Source organism: Mauremys mutica, chromosome 13 (genome assembly GCF_020497125.1).
Source record: "Mauremys mutica isolate MM-2020 ecotype Southern chromosome 13, ASM2049712v1, whole genome shotgun sequence".
In the NCBI taxonomy this organism is placed as follows: domain Eukaryota; kingdom Metazoa; phylum Chordata; order Testudines; family Geoemydidae; genus Mauremys; species Mauremys mutica.
In genome coordinates, this window is record NC_059084.1 from 53632524 (window position 1) to 53642589 (window position 10066).

At 47.4% G+C, this 10066-nt stretch overlaps 1 gene segment (V, D, J or C); it reads right to left on the reverse strand.

The window, feature by feature from the left end:
* Positions 1-7745: 7745 nt before the first annotated feature.
* On the reverse strand, positions 7746-8636 carry LOC123347754. The segment is given in 2 exon segments: positions 7746-8095; positions 8591-8636. Coding segments are annotated over 2 exon segments (396 nt in total).
* Between the last annotated feature and the right edge of the window lie 1430 nt (positions 8637-10066).

Consider the following 10066-nt stretch of genomic DNA (forward strand, 5'->3'; position numbering starts at 1 on the left):
CAGGCTGGCCTGGAAAGGTGCATGATGCACGCATCTTTCGGAACAGTGGCCTGTTCAGGAAGCTGCAGGACGGGACATTTTTCCCAGACCAGAAGATCACAGTAGGGGACGTTGAAATGCCCATTGGGATCCTTGGAGACCCCGCTTACCCGTTAATGCCTTGGCTCATAAAACCGTATACAGGGAAGCTTGACAGGAGCAAGGACTGGTTCAACTACAGGCTGAGTCGGTGACAAATGACTGTGGAGTGTGCTTTCGGACGTTTAAAGGGCCGCTGGCAATCTCTGTATGAGAAGCTAGACTTGGGGGAAAGCAGCATCCCTGCAGTTATATCCGCATGCTGTACCCTCCATAATATTTGTGAAGAGAAGAGTGAAACATTCAGTCAGGAGTGGACCTCCGAGGTTCAACGCCTGGAGGCTGAATTTGCACAGCCAGAGAGCAGGGCTACTAGAGAGGCCCAGCACAGGGCTACAAGGATTAGGGATGCCTTGAGGGAGGAATTTGAGGCTGAAAGCCAACAGTAATGTTTGGTGCCTTGCACGGGAGTGAAGTGCAGTGCTTACAATGATTTGCACTGCCTGTTTTTTCCTTGGGGTACGGTATCTTTCACTTTCTGCAATAATAAAAACTGCTTTAAAAGCCAAGAAATCATTTATTGAAAAGAAAGTAAGTAAAAGGGCAGGGGCGTGGGTTGGTGAACTGTACCATCAGAGGTTTGAATATGTCCTGCCTGGAGTGCTGTGCAATGACTGCTGCACTTCAGGATGAAAATGCTGCATGGTGCTGGGGGTTGAGTGCAGAGGGTAAGGGTCGTAGTTCTCAGGGCTGGTAGGGCTCCTCAGGTGTTGGGGGCAGCTGGTGGTGGTAAGAACCTGGATGCTGGAGAAGGGGGTTTTGTGCTGACACTGGGGCATAAGGGAGAGAGCTCTGGGACGGGGGAGGGGCAGCATGGTAGTGCTCTGCCTGCATGGCTACGAGTGACTGCATACAGTCCGTTTGGCGTGCCAGGAGGCTTATCAGGTGCTTTGTGCTTTTCTTCTTAGCCAATTCCTTTCTCCTGCTTTCTCCACTGCTGCATTTTTTCTCTCCAGTCCTGCAGCCTCTTGCTCTCTCTGGCAGACTGATTCATAACTGCTTTCACCAAATCTTCTTTGCTTTTTCTTGGCTTTCTCCTCAGGTTTTGTAGCTTTTCAGCAGTCTGTGATAGGGCCAGTCGATTAGTAGGACTAGTCAAGGACACTGTCAATGGAAAAAAGACAAAAATTGAAACATTCAATAGAGAGGCAGCATTGTGTATAATCACAGTGAAGGAGTTTTCAGTCTCACTGTAGCATACTTTCCACATACCAAACGCAGCACAGAGAGGTCACAGCACCGAAGACAATGGTGAGTAAAAGGAGGAATCAGTGCAGGACTTAATTAATCCTGGAAGCCATCTCACTGCCACGGCTCACCTGGGAAGGGGAACTGATTGGTTCAGGGCTGCACTGGGCTTTCTGTGCATTGGGGAAAGCAGAGAGCTGCGGGGGGGGGAGGGACCTGCACTGAACACTATCCCTACATTTTCAACAGGAGTTAATCCTGGAAGATATCTCATTGCTGCGGGTTACCTGGGAAGCAAAGGAGAGTCTTCTACAGCAATGCGGATTCTGCCCTGGCCCCTATGCAGCTTGCCTGTGTGAAGCAATGGTCCCCCCACCCCCCGCGGCACAGTGGCGTGGACGCGTTAGCCTGACTGGGACAAGGACCACAGTGGCTCTCCCTATAAACTTTTGCAAGCGCATTGCCCATGCTCTGGCTGAAACTTTTGAAGAGATTACCGAGGCTGATTACCGTGACCTGATAGACCACATCAATGGGCTATTCCACATCTAGGCATGCATGCATGCAGCCCTAACCTCCCCTCCTCTCCCGAAACATTTCCATCCTGAAAATAAAAGCTGCTTACCGGGAACTCGCTCCTCTGCTTCTTCTTCACCAACAAGTTCCAGCTGCTGCGACTGGCTTGCTTCCTCCTGGCTTGAGAAGAGCTCCTGGCTGCATGCCTCCTGGGACTCCGGGGTGTCTCCCCCCACTCCAGTACCCTCACTGTCGGTTTCCATCCCCCCGTCCACCTACCTCTCCTCTTCCTGCTCAGAACTGTCCATCGTGGTCCTCGGATTGGCAGTGGGGTCACCCCCAAGTATCGCGTCCAGCTCCCTGTAAAAACGGCAAGTCGTGGGGGCAGCGCCGGAGCGGCAGTTTCCCTCGTGGGCTTTGCAATAGGCACTCCGCAGCTCCTTCACTTTAACCCTGCATTGCAGAGCGTCCCGGTCATGGCCCCTTTCCAGCATGGCCTTTGATATCTGCCTGAAGGTGTCGCAATTCCTACGGCTGGAGCGCAGCTGGGACTGCACAGCTTCCTCACCAAAAACACTGATGAGGTCCAGCAACTCGCCATTGCTCCATGCTGGGGCTCGTTTGCCGCGTGGAGGCATGGTCACCTGGAAAGATTCACTGATTGCACTCCACACCTGGCTGAGCAAACAGGAAGGGGATTTTTTAAATTTCAGGGGCATTTAAAGGACGGCTCACCTGAGGCCAGGGCAGTAGAGTCCAAACTGATGAGCAGAGTGGCTGAACAGGCATTCTGGGATATCTCCTAATACCCTGGTGGCCAATAACAGCGCTTTTGGTGGCCACACTTGACGAGCAGCGCTGCATCACCAGCGCTGCAATCCTTATACCCCAAGCAGACCAGGTGTACAGCCAGCGCTGCAGCCAGGGAGCCTTGCAAGTGTGGACGATGGCTAAGTTGCACTGCTGTAAAGCCTCCACCAGCACTGCAACTCTCCAGTGTAGCCAAAATTACACATCAGAGAAATCTAGGACCCCACCTCCCTATGACCATTTTCTCAACAATTCTTGGTTACTGGTGCACAGTGAAGAGAGAGTCCCACGGATTTTTTTTCCCAGTAGAAATTGCGCTTCTAGCTTTCGGGGTGCTTCGGAAAATCCCCGCTTCCACAAACATCACATTTAAATATCCAATGGACAAAGTCTTCAAAGGATTCCCCAAATATCCGAAAAAATAAGGAGGAGTCCTATGGCACCTTAAAAACTAACAAATAAATTTATGCCTAAATAATTTGTTAGTCTTCAAGGCACCACAGGACTCCTCCTTGTTTTTTCTGAAACAGACTAACACGGCTACCCCTCTGAAACCTGAATATCCTAGTATTTGAGTTTGTGTAGGTATTCCCATTCTGGGAGTCCTCTAGTTTACTGAGAACCTGCCACCAACCCTCCAGATGTAAATTTTTTAGGATTCTTACAAACAGTGGGGATCTGTGTTCAACTGTGACTGGGCAGAGAGGGGGACAGAGAGATGGGTGGGAGTACAACCTTTTGCCGTTCATTAAAATGGAAAGGACTTCAGTCTTGCTGAGAAAATGCAAATCTATTTTTGTTTGTTTTGAGCTTTTGTTTATCTGAATTCGGTTGTGTTGGATTCAACTGGGTTCGGTGTGTGTGTGTTGGAATGGGTTGAGTTGAACCGGGTTTCCTTGTTTTGTATTCCTTTGGTTTGGGCTGTAATTACCCGAGCTGGGTTTGGGGTTGAATTTCATTGAGTTGGGTTATGTCTCTTTGGATTGGGTTTGATTGGATTGTGTTGAGATCGGTTCAGCGGGATATAGGGTTCAGCCAGGCTGGATTGATTGAGGGTCAGTTTGGACTAAAGTGGGCTCAGGTGTATTGGATTTCAAGGGGGCGGGGTGTGTGAATGCATGGCCATGCGTCTTGCAGCCTATCGGTTACACATGTATTGACAGAGTTCTCTTCTCTAGAAGTGCCAGACTTGATTTCATAAACTCGTTCCCTGATCTATGTCATCACACGGGGACGGGGAGCTCCTGAATATATGAAATTATATTAGTGACAAAATATTATTGAAAGTTAAATTAAATTGGTGCCCCTGTTATAGCACTTGCCACTTATGCCTTTTCAATAAGAAAAGTATTTTAATCCAAAGAATCTTCATTAATAATAAAAAAAATCAGAGGGATATACAGTAGGGCAAAGTGCAGGAACTAAGGTTTCTTAGAGACGATTAACAGAATATCAGGGAAAAAACATTTTCTTTTAAAGAACAGATTTTACAAACACCTGTCAAGGATGATCCATGTACATTTGGTCCTGCCTCATCACAGGGGGCTGGACTAGATCGTCTCTCGAGGTCCCTTCCAGCCCCGTGTTTATACGATTCTATCATAGTGCGGTAAACAACACCCCCCCCCCACCCCGCTCACTTATTGTACGAGCGGAGATGCAGTTCTCCCCCACTGTGGGTCTCAGAGCACAGTAATACACAGCGCTCTCCTGGTGAGAAACAGCCTCAATCTGGAAGGGAACCGTCCTATTAGCCATGTACAAAGATGCTGAGAATTTTCCCTGGACAAGCGTCTCATCCGGAGCATCAAACTTCGCTTTAGTCAGTATATGCTGGGGAGGCTGGTTCGGATACTGCCGGTACCAAAACAGATACGGGCTTGTGCCAAGAGTGGTGAAGTTACAGTGTAAAGTTACACTTTGCCCCTCTAAGACTCTCACTTCTGGAGGAGACTGGTCCACGGAGTCACTTTGTGCAAGACCTGTAGGGGGGAGAAAAGCTTTAAACATCGATCTATGCGTGTCTGGAACTTTTAAACTCAGTGCCACTTGGATCCCTCACTCCCTTGTGCTCCTGTGAAAAGTTCAGCCGGTATCGTATCGGTCTGAATCACTCCTCAGAAACATCCCTTCCTCCTCCCAGCAACCTGATGACTTAGCTTGTGATGCTAATCTGGCTGTCTCTTGGCAAAGGAAAACAAAATTCCTCCTACGATTTCTTTGTTCAGAGACCTTTATTTTTTTCTTTGTAAATGCCTTTACTTCAAATGAAAGTTTTTAGTCTCACCTGACTGCGGAAGCAAAAGGCAGAGCTGTACAGCCACGTACAAGAGCATTTTGCAGCTTCAGGTTATCCTGGTGTTGTTACTGAGATCTGCCGCTAGTTATAGAATATCTCCTCCTCCTCCTCCGCTGTGCTTTTGAAAACGATCATTAAGGTCCTAAAGCTGAAACCTGCTTCCTCCGTGAACTTTCTCTCCTTCCTCTCAGCTTGTGACGCTACACAACGAGGCAAACTCATTCAGCTTCTGGTTCCAAGTTACTTTACTACACATATAAAATGGAATGTAAAACATGGATGATGTGAAGGTGTAGCGCGCCCTCTAGTGGATGTAAAACAACAATGAAACACGCAAGAAAACCATGCGCTCATCTAGGATATTTCATCTGGGGTCTCTCTTCAGAGGAGTTTTGAAAACGAGACCATTCTTCCGTGTCTGAATTAGGGGAGAGTTGCCGGTTTTTGAAAGTTACCCCCAAAAGATACAAATGAATCTGCCTTTGTGTCCATGCTCTGCTACAAATTTCCTGAGTGACTTTCGACGAGTCATTTAGGGTCTGATTATTATAGGTGCTAAGGTGCTTAATGAAGCAAAACAGAGGCTTACTGGTATTTTAAAAGCTACTAGATGCTTAACTCTCATTGAATCCCTCTAGGCGCCTATCTTCATCTTCACACGCTTAAGGGCTCATTTCAAAAAAGGACTTAGGCACCTAAAGTGGCAAGTAGGTGCCTAAGTCGTAGGATCAGGCCTTGCTGGTATTCACAAAACCCAGGTTCAGCTTCCCTCAAGCCCTGTAGTGGCCTAAAATCTCTCAGTGCCTACTTTTTTTCAGTAATAGTTTTTTTTTGGCGGGGGGGGGGGGGCTTGTTTTATGTTTTTGCATCTGAGGATGCGCACTGCCAAGACAGGACGTGGAGGCCTAAACCCCCGAGTTATTCCCAAACTGGAGGAATATGGGTGATTCTGCACCTAACTCACCCGATGGGTCCTGCCCAGTAAGTGAGCCCAGACCTCGCCTATTGGATCAGCCCCCACAGGCAGTTTACACACAAGCTGGGAGAGAGGAGGAGCCCCTCCCTCTTTCCATTTATCCCCGTTTTTAGCGCACTCACCCGGGATGTAGGAGACCCCTGCTCAAGTCCCCCACTTCCGTCTGAGAGGGAGCAGAGATCTGAGCAGTGATCTCTGTAACCTTGGCGGTGAGTATCCCAGCTGCTGGGCTATGGGATAGTCGGGGGACGGGGGAGGCTCCCTCAACTGGCCTGAAAGAGCTATTCCCCTGTGAATAAAGACTGGAAGAGTCATAGCCGGGCTGGGGGAGGGAATAAGTCTGTAGCCTGGTGATGAGAGCACTTTCTGGGGAGGTGGGGGACCCAGGGCCTCTGCTCCAATAGACTTTTCAAATAACTTATCCACAATAGAACAGTGTCAGTAGAAGACACTGAGGTTCCCCCCTTCCCCGGCCACCAGAATGCCCCATAGCCCAGTGAGCACCTTAACTATCGGGTTACACGTTACAAGGGATCCCCTCCTTCCTCCCCCGCAGCTTAATGGCAAGAAAAGGTTTGCAAGTGAGACTCTGGAGAGGTCTTTCCCTACAGCCCAGATCTAGGCACCCATCTCCCCGAGAGAGGCGGGGCTTAGCACACACCACTCAGCTTGGTATCTCCCTGTAGGCTAGTTTAGGGCAGGAGCCGCCTGCCTGCTGGATTTTGTGGATCCCATTCGGAGGTGTCTGTCTGTCCCAGCTCATGGTATAGGGCAGGGATTGGCAATCTTTGGTGGTGGGGGGGGGTTGTTTACCTGCCGCGTCCGCAGATTCGGCCCCGTGCCAAAGGTTGCTGATCCCTGGGATAGGGAGCCTGGGCACCTAACTTGAGTTTTGTGAATCCCAGAGATTTTGTAGGCACCTAAAAGCATGTTCAGCTTCACCGCACCCAAGTTCCTTGGTGAGCTCGCCAGACAAACCTTCTAGAAACCTCACTCGGTACCTCACTTTCCCCGTGTATGATAAAATGGGTGTAGTGACACGTCCCAGCATCCCAGTGGTGTTTGTGAGACAAGTGCAGTAATGTTTGTGCAGTGCTGAGATTACACTGGGATACGGACCCGGCACAGAGACCCCAGAAGCAGGGAGAGGTGGTCAGTGCAGTTTAGGACAGTGCAAAGGTAATAAAAACCTGATCTTAATATTAATCTGAACCCAAAATCTCAATCGTAAACCCTAAGTCAGAATCCTAATGCTCTCCATAACTCCTCACTCTGACCATAACCGACACTCGAATCCTAACCCCAAACCCTAACTTCTCCCTAACCATAATCTAAAGCCTAATCATAAATCTCACCCTAAACATAACCTCAGCCTTCAATCTAACCTAACTTTACACAGTAATCCTAAAACTAACCCCTTCATCTAACTTTCTTCTAACCCTAATTATAAATTTAACCCTGACCCTAATCTTAAACATAACCCCGGTCCTAACCAAAACACTAACCTTAAAAGGTCTAAATCTAATTTCCACCCCCTAGCTGCTGACTGTGCTCCAACCCAGAGCGTTAATCCTAACCCTAAACAACCCCAATCATGCAAATACCTATAACACTACATTCTAAGCACTAGGTATAGTCATAGTAACATTAATCCTTTACTCCTAAATGTAACCCAAATGCTACCCAGGGTCAGGATAGAAACAAGGGAGGGGGTGCAGAATAAAAAAGAGATATTGTAAGTACTAAAGCATAGAGATTACACGCTGAGTTCCTGACACCAGAAGTCTCGGCTATTTCAGTCCTTTGTGTTTCTGTCAGTCAGGGAGTTTTTTGTACAGCTCCCCTGGTGGCTTTGCTCACTGTGTCTCTCATAGCGCAGTAATAGACTGCAGAGTCGCTCACTTCGCTGGAGTTTTTCTCCAGGTGGAAGGATTTGGAGTCTTTCTCCAGTTTAGCAGAGAACCCTCGCCTGCGTCTCTTCTCCTCCTCGTCCGATGCTTCATATTGTGTCAGCAACGGGCGAGGGGCTTCATGGGGATACTGCTCGTACCAGAGGAACATAGGAGTAGACCCAGAGTAATCATAGGTGCAGTGGAGAAGTACGTGTTTTCCTTCCTGGATGGGAATGGTGCCTGTTGGTTGCGTTACTGAGTCTGCATAGGTCTTTTCTGCAAAGGAAAATAAAATTTTAAATTGATCAGGGCTGGAAGTTTCATAGTATCGTAAGGCATTTGGGCTCCCAAACTGAACTGTAGATCGGCTCCTCACTTCCTTAAAACCCTTATACAAATTTCAGCCAAACATAACATGAAACATTTTGCCAAGTGTTCCTCATTTCCAAAGATCTCCTTCAATTTACTACAGTTACCTACCCCCCATCCTTAAAAATTGTGTCCAGATTCCTTTTATTCTTAAACTATTTATGTCAGAAATAAAGAACCATTTACACATGAAGGAATCCCATCTCCTTTTCATTTTGTCACTTGAATAATTTTCTATGTCCTTCATGTTGTGTCTCTCTCAGCTCTCCGTTTCATATTGTGGCATTGACAAGTTGGAAGAAAAGGAAAATGGAATAGAATGTATTGGCCACTGCAAAAAATATGACTTATAAAATGCAAAACCATAAAATAGTTCAAGTTCCCAAAACAAACTATACTCACTTGAACAAACAATTATCAAAACCACGAAGGAGAAAGCGAGCGGCATGGCCGTTTTAATAATTTGTTGTTTAATAATCTTGCAAAATCTGCCCTTTTCCACATCCACAGCTGTGTCTTTTTCGTTCCCTGATTCATAGAAGAGCAAAGACAAAAGTTTGCTTTGGATGTGATGCCTTTGAAAGTGATGTATCTCTGCTTTTGCAAAAGCTTAGCAGCTGTGCTAGCGGTATGCTTGTCCCTTGTCTGTCTGCAATACCCCTCGAACGTTTTTTGACAATGTCTGAGGAGAAGAGTTACAGGAGGAGACTGCAGAGGCCAGGAAAGGAAATACTCTTTGTGTCACAGACAAACGGAATAGGTTTTACAGGTGTAACAGCGCCCCCGTGTGTGCTAATCTGTTAACCAGTGGGGAATATTTCTCAGGATAGCTGGAATACTTCTCCCTCTCTGGACTCCACATTGGAAGTAGTAGAGAGGAGTTTTTATAGGATCACGTAGTTTTACCCACAATAAAAACTGAGGGGTCAATTAAAATATTATCTGAGTGAGTAAAGGAAGTAAACTTCCTGCTCCAGAGTGTAAAATAATATCGCATGAGTGGGGTGGGGTGGGGTGGGGTGGGGTGGGTGTAGAAAGTAATTTTCCCTAAGGGCAGGTTCCCCCATATCGATCCAGCGAAGGGTCCCTTGTACCTTCCTCTGAAGCATCTTGTACTGGCTCCTTCTGGAGACAGAATACTGGACTAGGTGGAGCCTGATCCACTATGATCCTGTGTTTCCCCATTTCCTTTTACATTGTGAGCAACCTTAGTGCTCAACCCTGACCATAACCTTAAATCCTAACTCAAAATCCTAACACTAAACCTAGCTCCCAACCCTGCTATTAATTCTGAACCTTTATCCCAAGACCTTGCCCTAATTCCCCCAGAACCATAACCTAATGTGAAATCCTAATCCTAAACAGAACACCAACCTTAACCTTAAACCTAACCTAATAATTGCCACAGCCCATAGGCGGCAGGTTTGTATATTTTTTGGTGGGGCGCAAAATGGTGGTGCCCCCCTGCTCCCGCCCTGTAAGCCGATATAAAATGAAGCTACAATGCGTCAGTGCCACAAGATTACAAGGGTCAATTAAAAGTGGAAAGTCAGAAGCAGCACTTGCCTACTTCAATATACAGTATTATATTTTGTTGCATCTGTTGTGATGAAGTGGGAATGTTCTTAATATTTTCTCTGAATACTGTGTGGGTGCCTCAGTTTCCCCTGCAAGATGCCAACTGAAGGTGTTGGGGACAAAGAGATCAGGTGGCCTCCTTGTCCGGAAGAGACACAGAGGCCAGAGGTGGGAGTGTCAGTTTGGAGCTGGCTGGGGAAATGGGGAGAGACCCAGAACTTGGTTCTGGGCTCCCCACCCCCCAAGATGGACCTGACAGAGGGGTTCTGTTTTCTGTACCAACAAGCTCTGTTTAAACTG